General features: G+C 33.5%; 1 protein-coding gene across 22 annotated transcripts in view; it reads left to right on the forward strand.

Annotated features, from left to right (window-relative positions):
• The window catches only part of ADGRL3 (adhesion G protein-coupled receptor L3), a 590718-nt gene extending 568491 nt beyond the window's left edge, over nucleotides 1-22227 (forward strand). For 8 of the 22 annotated variants that reach the window (XM_082611715.1, XM_082611713.1, XM_082611697.1 and 5 more), the window contains one exon: nucleotides 19905-22227. In XM_082611715.1, coding sequence (XP_082467841.1) covers nucleotides 19905-20704 — 800 coding nt within the window. In that variant the 3' untranslated portion in view covers nucleotides 20705-22227. Of the gene's footprint in view, nucleotides 1-13247; nucleotides 13377-17946; nucleotides 17999-19904 lie in introns of all 22 variants that reach the window. The other 14 variants (XM_082611700.1, XM_082611698.1, XM_082611699.1 and 11 more) reach the window with 5 other exon arrangements.
• The last annotated feature ends 491 nt before the right edge of the window (nucleotides 22228-22718 follow it).

The raw sequence follows: 22718 nt of genomic DNA on the forward strand, positions 1-22718 counted from the left end.
ACAACGGGAACTACGAACCGGCAGCCTGCAAAAAGGAGACCCCAAACACAGTAACATAAGCAAAATGAGAAGACAGAAAAACACACAGCAGGAGAAGGAGCAAGATAAAAACCCACCAGATCTAACAAATGAAGAGGTAATAGGCAGTCTACCTGAAAAAGAATTCAGAATAATGATGGTAAAGATGAGCCAAGATTCTATTTCCCAGATCCAAAATCTTGGAAATAGAATAGACAAAATGCAAGAAACAGTTAACAAGGACCTAGAAGAACTAAAGATGAATCAAGCATCAATTAAAAACACAATACATGAAATAAAAAATACTCTAGATGGGATCAATAGCAGAATAACTGAGGCAGAAGAATGGATAAGTGAGGTGGAAGATAAAATAGTGGAAATAACTGCTGCAGAGCAAAATAAAGAAAAAAGAATGAAAAGAACAGAGGACAGTCTCAGAGACCTCTGGGACAACATTAAACGCACCAACATTCGAATTATAGGGGTTCCAGAAGAAGAAGAGAAAAAGAAAGGGACTGAGAAAATATTTGAAGAGATTATAGTTGAAAACTTCCCTAATATGGGAAAGGAAATAGTTAATCAAGTCCAGGAGGCACAGAGAGTCCCATACAGAATAAATCCAAGGAGAAATACGCCAAGACACATATTAATCAAACTGTCAAAAATTAAACACAAAGAAATCATATTAAAAGCAGCAAGGCAAAAACAACAAATAACACACAAGGGAATCCCCATCAGGATAACAGCTGATCTCTCAGCAGAAACTCTACAAGCCAGAAGGGAGTGGCAGGACATAATTAAAGTGATGAAGGAGAAAAACCTGCAACCAAGATTACTCTACCCAGCAAGGATCTCATTCAGATTTGATGGAGAAATTAAAACCTTTACAGACAAGCAAAAGCTGAGAGAGTTCAGCACCACCAAACCAGCTTTACAACAAATGCTAAAGGAACTTTTCTAGGCAAGAAACACAACAGAAGGAAAAGACCTACAATAACGAACCCAAAACAATTAAGAAAATGGGAATAGGAACATACATATCGATAATTACCTTAAATGTAAATGGACTAAATGCTCCCACGAAAAGATACAGATTGGCTGAATGGATACAAAAACAAGACCCATATATATGCTGTCTACAAGAGACCCACTTCAGACCTAGAGACACATACAGACTGAAAGTAAGGGGATGGAAAAAGATATTCCATGCAAATGGAAATCAAAAGAAAGCTGGAGTAGCAATTCTCATATCAGACAAAATAGACTTTAAAATAAAGACTACTAGAAGAGACAAAGAAGTACACTACATAATGATCAAGGGATCGATCCAAGAAGAAGATATAACAATTGTAAATATTTATGCACCAAACATAGGAGCACCTCAATACATAAGGCAAATACTAACAGCCATAAAAGGAGAAATCGACAGTAACACAATCATAGTAGGGGACTTTAACACCCCACTTTCACCAATGGACAGATCATCCAAAATGAAAATAAATAAGGAAACACAAGCTTTAAATGATACATTAAATAAGATGGACTTAATTGATATTTATAGGACATTCCATCCAAAAACAACAGAATACACATTTTTCTCAAGTGCTCATGGAACATTCTCCAGGATAGATCATATCTTGGGTCACAAATCAAGCCTTGGTAAATTTAAGAAAATTGAAATTGTATCAAGTATCTTTTCCGACCACAATGCTATGAGACTAGATATCAATTACAGGAAAACAGCTGTAAAAAATACAAACACATGGAGGCTAAACAATACACTACTTAATAACGAAGTGATCACTGAAGAAATCAAAGAGGAAATTAAAAAATACCTAGAAACAAATGACAATGGAGACACGACGACCCAAAACCTATGGGATGCAGCAAAAGCAGTTCTAAGAGGGAAGTTTATAGCAATACAATCCCACCTTAAGAAACAGGAAACATCTCGAATAAACAACCTAACCTTGCACCTAAAGCAATTAGAGAAAGAAGAACAAAAACATCCCAAAGTTAGCAGAAGGTAAGAAATCATAAAAATCAGATCAGAAATAAATGAAAAAGAAATGAAGGAAACGATAGCAAAGATCAATAAAACTAAAAGCTGGTTCTTTGAGAAGATAAACAAAATTGATAAACCATTAGCCAGACTCAACAAGAAAAAAAGGGAGAAGACTCAAATCAATAGAATTAGAAATGAAAAAGAAGTAACAACTGACACTGCAGAAATACAAAAGTTCATGAGAGATTACTATAAGCAACTCTATGCCAATAAAATGGACAACCTGGAAGAAATGGACAAATTCTTAGAAATGCACAACCTGCCGAAACTGAACCAGGAAGAAATAGAAACTATGAACAGACCAATCACAAGCACTGAAATTGAAACTGTGATAAAAAATCTTCCAACAAACAAAAGCCCAGGACCAGATGGCTTCACAGGCGAATTCTATCAAACATTTAGAGAAGAGCTAACACCTATCCTTCTCAAACTCTTCCAAAATATAGCAGAGGGAGGAAGCCTCCCAAACTCATTCTACGAGGCCACCATCACCTTGATACCAAAACCAGACAAGGATGTCACAAAGAAAGAAAACTACAGGCCAATATCACTGATGAACATAGATGCAAAAATCCTCAACAAAATCCTAGCAAACAGAATCCAACAGCACATTAAAAGGATCATACACCATGATCAAGTGGGGTTTATTCCAGGAATGCAAGGATTCTTCAATATACGCAAATCAATCAATGTGATACACCATATTAACAAATTGAAGGAGAAAAACCATATGATCATCTCAATAGATGCAGAGAAAGCTTTCGACAAAATTCAACACCCATTTCTGATAAAAACCCTGCAGAAAGTAGGCATAGAAGGAACTTTCCTCAACATAATAAAGGCCATATATGACAAACCCACAGCCAGCATCGTCCTCAATGGTGAAAAACTGAAACCATTTCCCCTAAGGTCAGGAACAAGACAAGGTTGCCCACTCTCACCACTCTTATTCAACCTAGTTTTGGAAGTTTTAGCCACAGCAATCAGAGAAGAAAAGGAAATAAAAGGAATCCAAATTGGAAAAGAAGAAGTAAAGCTGTCACTGTTTGCAGATGACATGATACTATACATAGAGAATCCTAAAGATGCTACCAGAAAACTACTAGAGCTAATCAACGAATTTGGTAAAGTTGCAGGATACAAAATTAATGCACAGAAATCTCTGGCATTCCTATATACTAATGATGAAAAATCTGAAAGTGAAATCAAGGAAACACTCCCATTTACCATTGCAACCAAAAGAATAAAATATCTAGGAATAAACCTACCTAAGGAGACAAAAGACCTGTATGCAGAAAATTATAAGACACTGATGAAAGAAATTAAAGATGATACAAATAGATGGAGAGATGTACCATGTTCTTGGATTGGAAGAATCAACATTCTGAAAATGACTCTACTACCCAAAGCAATCTACAGATTCAATGCAATCCCTATCAAACTACCACTGGCATTTTTCACAGAACTAGAACAAAAAATTTCACAATTTGTATGGAAACACAAAAGACCCCGAATAGCCAAAGCAATCTTGAGAACGAAAAACGGAGCTGGAGGAATCAGGCTCCCTGACTTCAGACTATACTACAAAGTTACAGTAATCAAGACAGTATGGTACTGGCACAAAAACAGAAAGATAGATCAATGGAACAGGATAGAAAGCCCAGAGTTAAACCCACGGACATATGGTCACCTTATCTTTGAAAAAGGAGGCAGGAATGTACAGTGGAGAAAGGACAGTCTCTTCAATAAGTGGTGCTGGGAAAACTGGATAGGGACATGTAAAAGTATGAGATTAGATCACTCCCTAACACCATACACAAAAATAAGCTCAAAATGGATTAAAGACCTAAATGTAAGGCCAGACACTATCAAACTCTTAGAGGAAAACATAGGCAGGACACTCTATGACATAAATCACAGCAAGATCCTTTTGGACCCACCTCCTAGAGAAATGGAAATAAAGACAAAAATAAACACATGGGACCTAATGAAACTTAAAAGCTTTTGCACAGCAAAGGAAACCATAAACAAGACCAAAAGACAACCCTCAGAATGGGAGAAAATATTTGCAAATGAAGCAACTGACAAAGGATTAATCTCCAAAATTTATAAGCAGCTCATGCAGCTCAATAACAAAAAAACAATCAACCCAATCCAAAAATGGGCAGAAGACCTAAATAGACATTTCTCCAAAGAAGATATACAGACTGCCAACAAACACATGAAAGGATGCTCAACATCTTTACTCATCAGAGAAATGCAAATCAAAACTACAATGAGATATCATCTCACACCAGTCAGAATGGCCATCATCAAAAAATCTAGAAACAATAAATGCTGGAGAGGGTGTGGAAAAAAGGGAACACTCTTGCACTGCTGGTGGGAATGTGAATTGGTACAGCCGCTATGGAGAACGGTATGGAGGTTCCTTAAAAAACTACAAATAGAACTACTATATGACCCAGCAATCCCACTACCAGGCATATACCCTGAGAAAACCATAATTCAAAAAGAGACATGTACCAAAATGTTCATAGCAGCCCTATTTACAATAGCCCGGAGTTGGAAACAACCTAAGTGTCCATCATCGGATGAATGGATAAAGAAGATGTGGCACATATATACAATGGAATATTACTCAGCCATAAAAAGAAATGAAATTGAGCTATTTGTAATGAGGTGGATAGACCTAGAGTCTGTCATACATAGTGAAGTAAGTCAGAAAGAGAAAGACAAATACTGTATGCTAACACATATATATGGAATTTAAGAAAAAAAAATGTCATGAAGAACATAGGGTTAAGACAGGAATAAAGACACAGACCTACTAGAGAATGGACTTGAGGATATGGGGAGGGGGAAGGGTAAGCTGTGACAAAGTGAAAGAGCGGCATGGACATATATACACTACCAAACGTAAGGTAGATAGCTAGTGGGAAGCAGCCGCATAGCTCAGGGAGATCAGCTCGGTGCTTTGTGACCGCCTGGAGGGCTGGGATAGGGAGGATGGGAGGGAGACGCAAAAGGGAGGGGATATGGAAACATATGTATATGTATAACTGATTAAATTTGTTATAAAGCAAAAAAATAAATAAATAAATAAATAAATAAATAAATAAAACATTTCTTTGACACTGTAATTTCATTAATTGTTTGAATAAAAACAGTAAAAATATAAAATTATGGTTTCTGTGGCTTTAAAACTTGTATAACTTTTAAGGATAGTATGCAGATTATTTTAGCTTTGTTTATTATTATAAACAACTTGGTCTTGATTAATATGGCTGTCTCTATTTTATAAAGTAGCCCTTTAAAATGGAAATAATCTTTGCTTACACTATCTTTCTGTAGATTGCATGTGTGCTGATATTGTTTTGTTACATAGAAAAGCAAAAAATAGGAAACAAAATATTTAAAATAGAAAATGTCTATTGAATCAGTTCTCCACAGTTCTAAAAGTCTCTTTTATCTATTTACTTTTATTTTTGTTATGTGAATTAATATGTGAATATGAAAATAAAATAATTGAACATTACAGAAAAGCATATTATAAAAAAGTAATGCACTCCTATAAGGCTCCTAATAAAATTTTGTTGAAACATATTTTTGGGAGAGGGTGCTAAAAAATGTTTGAAAATCGCTGATATAAATACGTTTAAGAAAAACTACTAGAGTCATGTGTGACCTTGAATAAATTATGACCATCTCTGGACCTGTGTTCCTTTACATATTGAGTGATGACAGTAGATTAGATAAGATTAAAATCTTATTGCATTGTAAATTCTGGATTATAACCTTTTTCCATTATGTTATACTGCAATTGATTAGGTGATACTTACATACATAAGATATATTTTGGGTATTCTGAATCATTTTTTCCAGTTTTCTTGTTTATATTATAGGTCACTCGCCAAAGAAAGAGACATGTCTTTTTTCCTGTATACCACTTTTCTTAAATATTGAAAAGGAAGTAAAAGCCTCAGGACCCTTTCACCGGAAAGAAGTGCACATGTGTGTGCACAACGGAGCACACAAGCATACACCAAAAGCATTTTACATACAATTTTAAGGGTTTCACAACTTCATAGATACCATCTCCTGGTGAAAGATTCCTTGCCTTACACTGAAGTTAGTATTCTAATTCTATAGAAAATACCATCATTAGTGAACTTATTTTTACTTGTTACAAATGAAGTCTCTGCTTTGCGCCAAAATTAATGTCTGAAAACAAAAGCACAAAGTCATCACTCAGTAGTAACTGCTGTGTATATAACTCTGACTTGTATGCATCAGTCAATATATATAATGAAAATGACTTCATAAAAGAAAAATATGTCAAACCAAAGGAGAGAGAACCGTGAGGGAATTAAGTGGAGGATGAGGTACATTAAGAAAGAAAGAATCATCCAGGTAAAACTATTTTATTGAAATAAACCAAACAGAACCTTTACCATGTTACATGTTTATACATAAACATTTGAAAATTGACGTATATTGGTATGTGACTATTAGAGAATGGTTGTATTCATTTGGTTCATTAGATCACCGAGGTCTTCATTTATAAAACTTTGCCCATTCAATACAATAAAATAAGAATGTAACTACATTTTTTAAAAAATGAAGTGTGAGGGGTGAGCAGAGTGATAGTTCAAGTTATTTTAAGAGCTTCTCAGTATACTTTTGTTAGCATGCTCTCAAGAAGAAACATTGTTTGAATTATGTTTCTGAATGATATAATATAGATTCAAGTGAGATCCAACTGTCACCTTGTTTCAGATATGTTCTTTACTTCACAATTTCAAAGCAGGCAGATCTGCCTTGGAGTTTCAGTCCTCAATTACATGTTCACATTGAACTGGCCTAGGCAGTGCTGTCATTCAGGGCCTGCCAATGTCAAAACACCTATTTTATTTTCATAAGGAAAGAAATGTAGCAGTTTTGTGGTAAAAACTACACATTTGAAAAAAGTGTACTCATTATTCCATTCAAATTTCACTCACTTAAAAACTTTTATATCAAAAACCTCAGTCTTCAGGTATAAAGTCAAAAGAAAAAAAAACTCTTAAAATGATTATCTGTGATTTTTTTATATGTTTATTTATTTATTTTTGGGTGTGTTGGGTCTTCGTTTCTGTGCGTGGGCTTTCTTCAGTTGCAGCGAGTGGGGGCCACTCTTCATCGCGGTGCACGGGCTTCTCACTGGCGTGACCTCTCTTGCTGCGGAGCACAGGCTCCAGGCGCGCAGGCTCAGTAGTTGTGGCTCACTGGCCTAGTTGCTCCGTGGCATGTGGGATCTTCCCAGACCAGGGCTCGAACCTATGTCCCTTGTATTGGCAGGCAGATTCTCAACGGCTGCGCCACCAGGGAAGCCCCCGATTATCTGTGATTTTAAACGTAGTCTTTTTTCAGTAACTTGCGGTCTTACAAAAAATCATCAGAAAAACTTCCCTAAGTTTTTCAGTGTAGAATATGAAAATCCCCTTTTGCTTTCTATCATGCTTTCACCAGAAATAAAGATTTTGTGCTTGGTCTTCTGTTGATAGCCTTGTTAATGATTCACATATGTTGAAATTCAATGTTAATTCCTTTTCCATGGTTTTATGAAAGAGCTGACCCTTGTTTCTGATAGCAAATATGCAGGTATGACTAGACTGTAGCCAGGATTTAAGGACTCAGAGAATTAAAGAACAGCTATTTTTCACAGCCACCTTGTGCTGTTTTACCCTATTTTAGCTTTTTGAGTCATGGCAGGTTGTACTGTTTTTTTTTTTTTTCCCTCTAATTAATATCTGCAGTTAGTATTCAGGTAGCATTTTCTATTTCCAAATAATTATATGAATGTTTATCTTTGCTTTAAGAGTTTCAGTATTATGGCCACTGGTGTAGTATTAGAAGGAAATAAATCATTAGAAATTAGACAAACGGCACTATTCAAAAATTTACTCAAAATATAAAACTACTCATAATTGATAAAAGGACTTGTTTTAGTTTTCATATTTTCAGGATGCCATGGATTTCACATAATTTTTTTCTTTAATTAAGGAAATATTTATTGAGCTCCAAGAACTATCCTAGACATGCGGTATAGAGCAGTGAAAAAACAAAAACCCTATGTATTCCCTGTTTTCCTGGGGTTTACATTCCAGTGAAATTAGCACACAAACATGCTTTTCACATACATGGCTGTAACTACCCTCCAGCATCAATTTATTTGTGTCTTCAAACTGACTAACCAGTAAGCTTAACTTTTCAGCTGAAAAACAGTGACAGATGGTCTGTAAACACTGATCTTCTTGGAAGTCTTCAGCAATTTCACAGCTATTAGAAGGGAAGTTTACAAATCAGAAGTTAGTTGGAGGTTAGAGAAAGAGGCAGGATGGACAGAACCTTGGGAAATAGTATCAGAATTCAAAGTGACCCTATTAAATTGGAGAAGCAGCTAGAAGCAAACAGAATAGACTGGGGCAAAGACAAGTGAAATGTAGTGCAGCTACAGAGAAAAGACAAAAGTAACTGTGCACATAAAAGATGAAGGAAGGCAGATTCTGTGCAGGTTTTTAGGAAAAGATCTAGGCATTGGCAACAAGCAGGTTTTTTTAGCACAGTCGGTGCTACCTTTCAAAAGTATAACTGAAATGCCTATATGTGAGTGGGTGCTGTAGGCAATACTTTCTAGGAAAATTGCACTTGTCTGGCATGCCAACAGGCAAAATGGCCTCTTGAGGTCACAGCAATCTGTGAGTGTCCATTAAAAATTATTAACTTCTTACACTAGGCAAGTCAAATGAGGGATAATTGGTCAGTTATTCAGACATCTCCCTCATTCTTTCAAACTAGCAAACTCATAGAGTTTACCCATAACCTTACATTCTTTGCAAAACATTAATCACCAAACTTTACATCCTGCTCTGTAATTCCTGTGACTGAGCCCTCACTGGTGTTATAACTCTCCACTTTCAGGACTAAATCAGTTTCAGTGACACTAATTATATTAGTTTTAAATGGTGCATGAAGTATAAAAATGAGCGGTAGTTAAAAAGCAACTTAATTTAAATAGTGATTCTTTTTCTATCAGGAAAAATTGTCCTTAATACCAAGGATAAAGAGAAAACTGATTTTATTTTTAAGTTTTAAATTTTTTAATAAGTGTTTGTGTGGTTTTAGATTTAACGGCAGGTAGATCTCCAATCATGTCACTCATTAGGGCTGTAGATTAGTAACAGATTCTGTTGCACCTGGATTTGAGGAAGCACCCTACCAAAGCCATGTGGCGGAGACTGAATATTGTTACATTCCACCAACATTGTGTCATAATACAGCTGTATACCAATCCATTTCTGCTATTGTTGCTTGCCTTTCTAGCTCAGCAGGAATTGATGATAAATAAGTGAACTTTAAAATTCAGTCTTCCTATATTAGTGGATTTCACTGATATAAGTGCTTTAAATTTAAAGTACATTCAAAAATTAGAAAAACACTAAGAAAAACAGAAAAGGAACTTTATGCTAAGAAAGATAGAACCAGATAGATTATCTATACAAATTGTGATAGCTTTGTTAGAATTCCATTATGGATCTCCATTTTTGTATGATTAAACTTTTTTTATTCTCACATTATTAGCTTTTTTGTAAACTGAATGCTAAACAGAAACCAAAATATTGAGTCACCTGCTTCTTTTTTATGCTTGATTCTTCCCAACTCAATTGTTTCCTTATTCTAACATACAGATCATCTTTTTTTAAATTACATTCTTTTATCATTTATTTATTAGTTTTTGAATTCAGGTAAATTGAAATATAACATTATACTAGTTTCAGGTGTATAACAATTAAATACTTGTATATATTATGAAATGGTCACCACAATGAGTCTTGTTCACATTCATCACCATAAATAATTACAGTTTTTTTTCTTCTGATGAGAACTTTTAAGCAGATCATCTTCTTTTACATCAGCAGGTAAAAAAAAAAAAAGGGAATATTTTCTTTTATAAGTTATATGAAGCCAGAGAAAACAGTGACGAGCCATCTTTCCAGTCTACTGTTTGTTTTCCAGTTAGTTTAAATTACATAATGTGTAGGGATAAAGGGAAATGTGCAGAGATGTACATATAAGTCCCAGACATAAAGATCTTACCCTTATTTGATCTATAAGGAAGTGTAAAGAGTTTGAACAATTTTATATTTTTAAGGTTTTTACCCTAGTTCATTTTAAGTTGCTTACACTTTTCATTTTTTTATTTAAATGCTTATTTAGAGTAACTTTAGAAGACAGCTACTTGTGTTAGAAGACTAACTTTCCTTTTAACTTGAGAAAAGGCTGAAATAATAAATATTAGGTAGCAGATACAATTTACAGGTAGTTTGCTTTCTAAAAATGTTGGGCAGACCAAATCCTGTCTCAAACAATTAAGCTTCATCAACAAATATCCATGTTTAAGATTAACAGTATTCCATTTCTTATCTGAAAGGCACTGTAGCCAACTCTTTTTAGCTTTTCATACTAATATACCATGTATTTAATTCATCAATGGGAAGTAATAACCTGATATGCCCATTATATGATAAATTGAAGATCTGTCATCTCACTGTGTAAAGACATCTAAATGTGTATGAAGTACAATTTCAGCAAATATTCATCGAGCACACAAAACTTCTGTGCTAGCTCTAAGCTAGTTCTTTGCAGAATGTGTAGGATGCAAACATATAGCTTATTTCCTGATAAAACTGAAACTTTCTAGCTCTAGCGATCAGACAAGCTTTATTGTCCTTTAAATCAATAGTTCACTTTCCCAATTTTGAGGTTAAAATGTTTACTTGACTGGTAATTTACTATATAACAAAGAACTATGATTAAGAAAAAATTAAAACTGCCATGGCCAAGTTTTCCCTTTTCATTTTTTTAACATTTCTATGAGTGACTGAATGTTCTTGTCATATTCATTCAATATAGGTTACTTTTTATTTTGAGATAGTTGTAGATTCACTTGCAGTTGTATGAAATGATACAGAGATTATGTACCTTTTACCCAGTTTCCCTCAATAATATCTTGTAAAACTGTACTACACTGTCACAGCCAGGATATTGACATTGAAACAGTCCTCCAATTTTGTTCAGATTTCTTCTATTTTACTTGTATTTAATTGTATTTGTGTGTGTGTGTGTTTAGTTCACTGCAATTCTATCACAAGAGTAAGTTTGTGTAGCCACCACCATAGCCAAGATACAGAGTCATACCATCACCTCAAGGATGCCTCATGCTGCCCTTTTATTACCATACCCACCTCCCTCCCATTTGCATTTTTAAACCCTGGCAACCACTAATCTATTCTACATTTCTATAATTTTGTCATTTCAAGAATATATGTATTTATGGAATCATTCAGTTTTTGAATTGTCTTTTTTACCCAGTATAATTCTCTAGAAATTCATCCAGGTCATTATGTGTATTGATAGTTGTTCCTTTTTATTCCTGAGTAATATTCCATGGTATGGATGTGCCACAGATTGTTTAAACATTCACCAGTTGAAGGACATCTGGGCTCTTTCCCATTATGGGCTATTACAAATAAAGTTGCCATGACCATTCATCTGTAGGTTTTTGTGTGAACATAAATTTCCAGTTCTCTGGGATAAATGTTCAAGAGTACAATTGCTGGGTGGTATGGTAATTGCATGTTTAGTTTTATAAGAAACTGCCAAACTGTTTTTCAGAGTATTTTAGTATTTTACATTCCCACCAGCAAAGTACAAGTGATCCAGTTTCTCTTCATCCATGCCAGCATTTTTGTCACCACCATTTTTAAGTGTGTAGTGATATCTCATTATGGTTTTAACCTGTATTTTCCTAATGACTAATAACAGTTCTTTTCTCATTATGAGCTTGTTTGCCACCTGTATACCCTCTTCCATAAAATGTCTGTTTATACCATTGGCCCATTTTCTAATTGGATTGTTTTTGGTTTTGTTTCTTGTTGATTGTTTTTTACTGTTGACCTTTGGGAGTTGTCCAAAGTCCCATATATCCCAGATACTAGTCCTTTGTTGGAGTGCAAATATTTGTAAATTTGTTTGAAAGTATTTTCTCCTGTTCTATATATTTCTATTCTCTAATATATATATTTAAATTAATATATACCTGTGTTTTCAACCTATCCTTATATAATTTGTGTTTTTCTTTCTTCATTTTTCTTTTCTTTATCATCTAACATAAATATACATTCTGCCTATCATTTCCATACATGGCCTAATTATATTTAATAAAACTGTCATTCTCAATTTTTTGCTTTTTTGTTTAAGTGACTCTTGAGGGTGGGAGGTTGTAATGCATACTGACAGTATGTTAGAGATTAAGTACATCTGTTCATAAAGAGATAAAAGAGTTTATCTTTGTTACTTTGCTATGCCAAAGTCCAAACAACCAGTTGGAAAATGGAAAATGGAATTATATATATATTGCTTGATACGATGAAGTTAATATTTTATTTAAAATATTTAAAAATAATATCCTTATGATCATTTTGTCAGATTTGTAAGTTCACCTAATTAGTATGCTTACAATGGTGTACTAATAAGTGTGATTGCATTTTAGTTTATTTCAATTTAAATAATTCTAATTCATAGAATTTTAAGTAATGTCAAAATCTTCTGTTGTGTCAACAGCTGCTCTCCAAATGAGTGTTTTATCATAAATGTTGCCTTTTATTATTTCATTGAAAACAACCCAATGGTTTCCATGATTGAGGGAATGTTTTGTTTAATTTTAACTTTTCTTTCTGTGTTTTAAACTTTTCTTTCAGCTTTTGTTTTGTGTTATATGTTTTGATTATATGGAAGACTCTATTTTGCTTTTTTTTAAATTTTTCATTTTTCATTTTTAGCAAGCATGGGAATATATTTTTGCTTACACTCTGGGAAAGAGAAGAACCTAAATGTGGCTTTATCAACATTGTAAATCATTTAATTTATTTCCCATTGAGTTGGATATGTGCCTTGTTGGAAACGTGTGCTTTAGTGGCATATATTTTTGAGTCTAACTAGCTACCTGCCTGTTATCAGGACTATATCAACTGTTTTCATTCTAAATGTTTCCTTTCCTTTTTTTCAAACACATTTGCCTGATTGACCTTTTTTTTTTCTCTGTCTTTCTATGGGGCTGCTCCAGGAGCCATGGCTAATCATCTTATAAGCAATGCTCTGCTTCGTCCGCATGGTACTAACAATCCCTATAATACATTGCTTGGGGAACCGGCGGTCTGTAACAACCCTTCTGTCAGCATGTACAACGCACAAGGTGTGCTAGAGTTTATCTTAATTTTTTCAAGTGAGAGTCCCAGTTTATGTAGCTTTTATGGCCACATTCTATTTTTCTTTCTTTCCTCCTGCCTTTTCTTTCTTTTGGAAGCAGATGCACAGACTCTTTTTGCCTTCCACCCCTCTTGGTGTTTTTATTTTCCATTTTCCTTAGGTTTTCCTTAGTAAGAAATGGATTCCTTCCTTCTGATAAACAAATGCTTGATTCATCAATATGTGTTTGTTTCTCTGTAATGTTGTAAAATGTATTGTGGTTTGTCAGTACTTTTCTTGTTGTTGATTGATTTCTATATTAAATACCTATTTATTCATTTTAAGAAATGAGATATTTGCCCAAGGTAAGTAAGATAAAGGAAGACTTGATTCAGCAATCTTAAGATCAAGAAAGTAATCTTACTCTGTTATATCATGAAGCACACTCTAGGCACAAACATCACTACTGATGAAAACACTTAGGTCAACTCCATGGAAAACACTGAAATAAGCTGTGGTGGAAAGAACAGTGAATTGAACAGTAGCAGATCAGGTTCTACCATAACTTGATATTGTCTCTGTGAACTGGCTCAGAAAGGTCATGAAATGCTTTTTCTACTGTGGCTTCATGTTAAAAACAAAGGTTTTGAATATGGTTCCTCTGTGTATCCTCCAACTTTAAATGATTTAAAAATTTAATTGTATCTCAAACACATAAGCATAAATCTATTTAAAACCACTTACAATCTAAGCATTTTTACGTGACTTTTTACCTTTTCTAAGCTAAAAAATGTATTGGAGTACAAGAAATTAAAAATATTCATATCATAAATAAAGTGACCACAAGAAAATATTATTCAAGTAAAAGTGTCATAAAAGAAAAATTTTAGTCAGTGATACACCTATTTAAAATTATATTTGAAAGAAAATTCACGATAACAAAGAGACTTCGGTGGTTCCTTCAAGTTGGATGAGACAGATTAGCAATATTTTAAATTTTTCCCAGGCAATCTTGAATAAAATTTCTATTATCCTCTTTGGGAATCTGTGTGTGTGTGTGTGTGTGTGTGTGTGTGTGTGTGTGTTTTCCTTCTCAGTCAGAGGTAAAAGATTAGTGGCATGAGTGTGAAAAACTTGGTGTGCATGATTATTCCAGAAAAGCATGTTTGTTGCAACATGGTCACTGGGTGTCTAAAACCATCTGAGTTTCCCAGGTGACACCTTGTCAGATACGAAGGATAATTTTAAATTATTTCAAAAATACCAAAGCCAGTAAGTCAGGAGTGACTTCAGGAATAGTCAAGTTGTTTTTCAATAGGATTAAAGAATTAAGCAAACTGTCAGTTTTATCCAGTTTCTTAAGGACCTATACCTAAGAATCATAGACTTAGAGTCAAAAGAAGAGATAGAACTCATTGAATCCTCTTTACCACATTGTGGACGTTCTGTCAACCTGTGCTTAAGTATTTCCTCTAATGAGGCCTTTCCTACCTCGAGATTTAATATATTCAATTGTTGAAATGCTCCATTCATTATAAATATTTTTTCTTTCCACCAAGTTGAAATTTGCCTCTGGCTGTGATGCTTAGGTTTGCCTTCTAGAACAAAGATGAGCAGAGCATTTTTCTGCTGTCTGTGGCAATCCTTTAAATATTTGAAGGTAGTTAATCTGGCTTCTTTTAGTCCTCCATTTTCTAGTAAAGCAACCTCAGTGTTATCAGGAGGGGAAAGTTTCTTCATGGTTTTTCCCCTTTACATTGTCTACCATTTGTCAATGTCCCAACTTCATTGTAGCACTCAATGATGTGTATATTACATAATGCACTAAATTTGGTTTGTCAGAACAATTTTGCAGACCTTATAGAGTCTTGTTTGGGTTTTTCCCTTTATTTTCATTGGGCTAAATGACATAAATGTGTCATTAGAGTATTTTAAATTGTTCTGACATATTAATAAGTTTTGAATGATGTTAAATGAAGATTTACATCATGTTTGCATATTAAATCTATTCTACATTATTCACCTTATGCAAAAAGTTGTTGGAAATTTTTTAAAATAAGTAATAGTTTAGATCATATTTTGTTTAGCTTTTTTGATTATTCAGATATAATTTCTAATGTCTTAAATAATGAAAAACTAACAATCATTAATCTGTATGTTTTCCTTAATTCAATATCTGCCTTCTTGTCTTATTTTACTCCTGGTATCCTAAATTAGGAGATTTTTCTAAGGATGCAACACCATTATAAACACTATCAAAGTGAAATTCTCACAACAAAATTTAAAATAATACCATATAAATCCAAAGTTTTATTCCTATCGAGCCTATTACTGAATATTGCTATTAAGATTATCAAAAATACACAAAGGATTCTTCAGAATGGATTTAATGTTTATGCCAGTAAATTAAATTCTACTGACTTTTCTTAAGAACAAAAGTAAATAATTTTATTATTGGTTTTCAGAGTCAGAAATGGAATTGTTCAACTACTTTATGTTTTAATATTTTTGAGATGTTAAGAAACTATGGTAGAGCTTAAAATAATTTTTTTACCACTGAACAAAAAACTTGGTGATTGTCATATTGCTACTAATCTTATGCTTTCAGATGAATGCACTTATATTCTTACTGGCAAGGTGAAATCTTACATGAAATATAGGTGGCTCGGTATGTACTGGAGTGGTTTATGTTGAATTACCACTTGGTTCTGTTCTGTTGGTCCTTTAATTCTGTTGTACCAATGCCATCCAAGCAAAGAAGCATTCAGATTTAAAGTATCCATTTTTGTTTGTGATGCCTTTATTTAAAATATGTAAAGATATGTTACAGTATTACTAATGCATATAGAGTTAGGAATAAAGATGAATAATATAATTTTGTTATATTAGGTTCAGATTCTACCTGTGGAAATATTTAAAACTTCATGCATGGTATTTCTGGACCATTATCTTCTTGTCACTATTGGAGAATTTAGTTTTTGTTAGATAAATCTCATTATAGATTAACCTGCCAACAAAATGTAATATAGAGAAGTCATGCTTTTACAAGTTAATTTACATTTTAAAGTAATTTAATTCAATTCTAAAGCTTTAAAGAAAAAACATATTTTTAGGATGGGATATAATGAAGAATACATTATAGTTGTCAAGAATACAAGGTTATAGTATAAAGTATATAAATAAATATTCTGTTATAGCTTTCAAAGTCTAAGGCAGATGTGAAGAGAAGGAGGTAGATAGTAGTGCACAGAGTCAATCTAGAAGATTCCTATTATGATCCCAGTTCTGCCACTGTTAGCAGAAGTGGCGTTAGATAAGGTTCAGTCTCTTTTGGTTGAAGCTTCCTCATCTTAAAAAGCAGGAGCTGAACTTCAGTTATCTCTTATGTGCTTTACAGTTCTAAAATGTTATCATTTACGGAAGGAGCCATAATGAGCCTACTAGCAATTTCCATCTGCTGCTATACTAGTTTGGCTTTTTATTTCCAATTCTTTTTCTAAATGTGTTTTGAAACTTTAAAGGAAATTTTCTCTCCATTTTGAAATATTGTTGGTCTTTTGCTGAGAAACAAATCGACTTTTAAAGTACAAAAACTGTATCTCTAAAGCAATGGCTAAATTATAACAAGTTGGAATCTCTTGAAATGATATAGCCCAGTGACTTCGCTGGTTTTTATTTTGTGATGATTTAACCTTCTTATAAACAAAATCAGCAAAAGCAGGTTTTTTGTCAGGATTAAAATATGAGGGTTTTCTTTTTAAAATAATTTTGCTACTATTGTTTTTAAAGGATTAACTTTTAACATGTTAGATTGCATATGATTGTGCAACAATCCAGAAGAAAACCTGATATTGATTGGTGGTATTTTTTCCCCCACACATTTTCTTGATACAGAATAATGGTTGCATTTAGCCTTTTTCTTTCTCCAGTTATACAACTTTTGAATATGAGCTCCAGAAATGACAGTATTGATCAGTATAATTTACAAATGATAAAAAGCACTTGTATAAGTACAGTGGGAGAAAAATAATCTTTGTACATGAAAAGAGAAGATACATAAAAGAAAACACAATTATGAAAAGTTCAAACTGTGGTATTTTTCTCTGTATATAAACAAAAGAATTTATTTATAATCTTACTGAAAAAATTTTAAAGCTAAATGACATTCCTTAGAAGCAAGTATGTCCTAACCTATACACACACACATATACATAATACTGAATTATAGTTGTGGAAATAGTCATAGCTTGCCCTCAAAATTTTACTCTCTTTGGTGGTTGTGATAATTTTAACTTTAAAATAAGTGTGTATTTGTTTGAAATTTACAAACTGCAGAAACGCTTATTAAAGACTCATTAGCATGTATTATGGGGTTTCTTATTTTCTGACTAACATTTCAGTATTTTTAATTATGATAAACCATGTAACACAGACCCATGAATTTTGGGGCAGTGGAACTATTTCCTTTGACTCTTTTTTCTGCATATCATCAATTTGCTTTTTACTCATGTTTCTTCTACTGTCGCTGTAAGCTTACTTGTTGTTTTTTCTTTCCTTTTCTTCATGCTGTCGTTTAGAGCCCTACAGAGAGACAAGTATGGGAGTAAAGCTAAACATTGCATATCAAATGTAATTTTTTTTAGTTCACTTTTATTGCATCACATATAGATGATGTAGTTATTAAAAACAGTTCATCTCACAATTTAAAAACTAAAGAACCTATGAATCAACTTATATAAATATATGTTAATAGAGATTAGACGCTTTTGTTGTCTGATTCTTTTATTGTGTCACATAACATAGTTGTTAAGTCTCATGTAATGTTTGTGTGAGTTAAATTGTTTTTAAATTAAGCATTTGTTTTTTGCTAAGTAATTCATAAACTTTTAATTTTCATTACTACATTCCATCATACAAATACATGTCACATGCAACATACCCAGTTTATTTAACTATGGCTGTTTTCAAGCCATACCCAATGCATTGACAACAGAAATAATAAACACATGTTTCAATGCATCAGTTGCTCAACCATAACCATCAAGCCTACCATAGCAGCCTCTGCAGCAGCAATCACCCATCACATATGGCCCTTTAAAAAGCATTTACTTTTATTTTTTCTTAACATTGTGGATTTGTCTACAAGATATCTTATAACATGAAAATAAATCGCTTCACCCTATGTCTGTGATGGCTGTTTTTTTAATGTTTTTAATGCATTGCTATTTTTGAAAACTGTGTTACTTGAATATAGAGTATGCATCAGACGTCCATATAAAAATTGTTATATTTGGGATACTTTATTTAAACAAGTAATGAACTAGTTCAGTTTTGGTAAACATAACTGCATCACAGATATAGAATGAATGCTATATTTTCACAAGTTAGTGATGTTTTGACAAGTTTAATAGAATTCTTCAATTAATTGTTCTATAAAGAAATACCCTTTATTATTTAGCAGTATTCGTTAAATGTTTGTGTTTTATTTTCTTTTGTGTTTACATTTGGAGAGATTTATGGAACTATTATAGATCCTTGGATTTCTTTTCATTCAAGAAAATGCAAAAACCTTGAAGAAGCATGTGGTCAAATTTATTTCACTGCAGCTGTTTCTTCCCAGAATAAGACATTTAATCTCTTTTAAACCCAAAGTTTAATATGCACACAAAGTCATCACTCATTATGAAATGGAACCTTTAATACTGACACTGTGTTTTTAGGAATCAGATCCCCCATGTCTTTACACAGTCTTTTGTAGAATTATCTAATGACCCTAAACAATTACTAATGGCTTAATATATAATAGTAACCAAAGTACTTATAGCAGAAAAAAAAAATTGGAAAGTAAATCCAAATATTTTTGTTTTGAAAGTTCCTATGTGCAAATTATTTTGAAGTGCCATTTATTTGACTAGGCATTATTTCATGACTATATCATTCTGACAAATTTAACATAATCCTTTTGTGGTTTTTTGTGTAGGGATTATTTTCAATCTTATAAATTACATGTCAGATTATTAGAGCCTGCTCAAATCTTTTACTTTGACCAGTATATTCAAAGTACCACACATGAATTATGTTAATTTTATACCTATTTTAATGTTAAGACAGCACATAAAATTAAAGGTAATGAATTATTGGATTGACTTTGGTGTGTATAAATTGAAAGCTATGAATGACTACAGCAAAATTTTGCACTTTTTTCCCTAAGTTATAACCAAATATGTTTCAAATACTGTCAAACAATGTGTGGAAATTGCAAATTTATAGGGGTTTTTAAAATTCTTTTAAAGATTTACTTTAAATAATTTTCTGTTTATAAGATTTCTATCAATTGTCCAAGTATACATATATATAGATATAGATATGTACATACAGATTTAATATTTTTTTTATTTCCAAACATTTTATACTTAATTAAAATTGCTAGCAATTTATACATACTTCATAGTCGGGTGTTTTCACTTTTGTGTTTGTGTGTGTGTTCTATAGCCAATTGGATATAAATGTCATAATGTTTTGTAATCTTTTTCAGAGGGGCTTCTGAACAATGCCAGGGATACAAGTGTCATGGATACTCTACCACTGAATGGTAACCATGGCAATAGTTACAGCATTGCCAGTGGCGAATACTTGAGCAACTGTGTGCAAATCATAGACCGTGGCTATAACCATAACGAGACTGCCCTAGAGAAAAAGATTCTGAAGGAACTCACTTCCAACTATATCCCATCTTACCTGAATAACCATGAGCGCTCCAGCGAACAGAACAGGAATCTGATGAACAAGCTGGTGAATAACCTGGGCAGTGGGAGTGAAGATGATGCCATTGTCCTGGATGATGCCACCTCCTTTAACCATGAGGAGAGTCTGGGCCTAGAACTTATTCATGAGGAATCTGATGCTCCTTTGCTGCCCCCAAGAGTTTACTCCACAGAGAACCACCAGCCACATCATTACACCAGAAGGCGGATCCCCCAAGACCACAGTGAGAGCTTTTTCCCTTTGCTAACCAACGAGCACACAGAAGATCTCCAGTCACCCCATAGGGACTCTCTCTACACCAGCATGCCGGCACTGGCTGGTGTGCCCGCCGCAGAGAGCGTTACCACCAGCACCCAGACCGAACCCCCACCGGCCAAATGTGGTGATGCCGAAGATGTTTACTACAAAAGCATGCCAAACCTAGGCTCCAGAAACCACATCCATCAGCTGCATACCTACTACCAGCTAGGTCGCGGTAGCAGTGATGGATTTATAGTTCCTCCAAACAAAGATGGGACCCCTCCAGAGGGGAGTTCAAAAGGACCTGCTCATTTGGTCACTAGCCTATAGAAGATGACAGAAATTTAAGCCAACAAAACTGCTAACACCAGGTTGACTGTTCTGAGTTGATATAAGCAGTGGTAATAATGTGTGTACTCCTAAATATGCTGTTCTTAAACGACAAACACAAACTCTCAGACTTCTTTTTTTTTTTTTAAACTGGGATTTTTTTTAGGTCAGCCCAGGGGAGAAAGATCATTGCTGAAATTCCCCTGTGCCAGCTTCTTTCCTGTCCTTCCCCCCTCAGATGGAGACTTCATTATGTTAATGAACGAGATTTGAAGAAAATGGCGCTCATTGTGGCCTTGTTGAATTATGTTGTGTTTGTTCTAACATCTCTGATGCTCTGTTACTATAATTACAAGGACCTGATTTTTTAAAAGGCCAGAACACTTGTTTGAAATTAGTAACAATGCTGCATCTAGATCGGAGTGTTGCACAAACATAAAATCAAAGCAAACTATCACATAGTGGTTTTTAGTCACTCACAACCTGAATTCACCACAGCAGGAATAGCTGAGGTGTACAAAATAAAACAACACAATTGGTAATGAAATGGAGGGGAATTCTAGAATTATATGCTAAATGCATATTTTATGATTTGCTGTATTAACTGATGATAAAACTAATGGCAGAAAAAATTTGAACAATTCTATGTAATGTACAGATACTAGCATTGCACATGTAGTCTGCTTTCTGTTCCTCCAGAATTTGAGTCCTGTTAATGTAGTGGAAAAAAAAGAAATTTTCCTTTTCTTTCGTGCTGGTCTTGCAAGTTTGTCTACCAGTAAGAGAGCAAAGTTTCCTTCCTTCTTTCTTTCTTCATTTTCTTTCTTTATTTTTTTTCTTTCTTTTGTTCTTTTTTTTTGCCTTTTTTTTCTTTAAATTTCACATGGCAAAAAATAAATAAATAAATAAATAAATGAAGCTATCACTTTATAAGAATCATTTTCTAGTAATGCAAACAAATTATTTTTTACAAAAAAAAATAAAATAAATAAAATTAGACTTCCTTCCCTCACTATATATCTTTATTCAGTCAGAATATTTCCAAGAACATTTTTGCAATTAGAGCAGAAAGAACTTTTCTGTTTACAGTGCACATCTGTTGTAATGCAAAGCATATTTGGCAAGCAGTTCATCACTAAGAGAGTAGCTATGATTCTACAAGTAAAGAGGTGTCAGTAGAACTAGTGGGGCTTCTGCATGTGAGAAATGGTATCCCATGGGTGTGAAAGTGCTGAATGCTCAGTCTGTTCCTCAAGTGGGCACCTTCACTACCAATTGTTAAAAGAAATTCACTCCCTCGTAGAAAGAATTGAAAGGTCAATTATTTTGAAGTGATTTTTTTAAAAAAAACTTTCTGTTTATTAACAGGAAAATTTATTTATTTGACAGGATTTTAAGTAATGTAGGAATACAAGAGGTAAATTAGCAGCACATATAATTTTTTTTTAAATTTATGATCCATTTTGTATGGTCTCAAAGTTGGATGACCTCATTACTAATATTTGTTGTAAAAGTGAAACTTGTTTGCCAACCAATAAACAACTGATTGAGATTTAGAAGATATTGTATTGATGTATGTACTATATGATTAATTATTCTTTTCATTTTTCTCATCTTTCCTTCTGCTTTCAATATATAAACTTTGCTAATCCTCTATGGCCTAAATGAGCCATGCAAAAGAAATCAACCTGCCTAAACTAAGCACAAAATTATACAGTTTTTGCAAAATAATCCAGAAAAATAGGATGGGCATGTTTATGTTGGCTGAAATAATATGCATAATGTACTTTCGAGCAGGTTAATATATAGGTTACTATGTGCTTATTTATAAGCCAACTGCATTCACACGGCTTATTATAAATAAGTCAGCTTCAGCCAGAGATTTCAGTATTGAACTGGGGAAGGGAGGATCATATTTTTTCCCCCCTTGTATGCTTCATTTTGATGTTGGATATTAAATTCACTCAATTGGCTAAAAATGGAAGAATAATGGCAAGGAGAATATCCATTTTAT

This window comes from Mesoplodon mirus, assembly GCF_964341445.2.
Source record: "Mesoplodon mirus genome assembly, chromosome: 2".
Taxonomy (NCBI): domain Eukaryota; kingdom Metazoa; phylum Chordata; class Mammalia; order Artiodactyla; family Ziphiidae; genus Mesoplodon; species Mesoplodon mirus.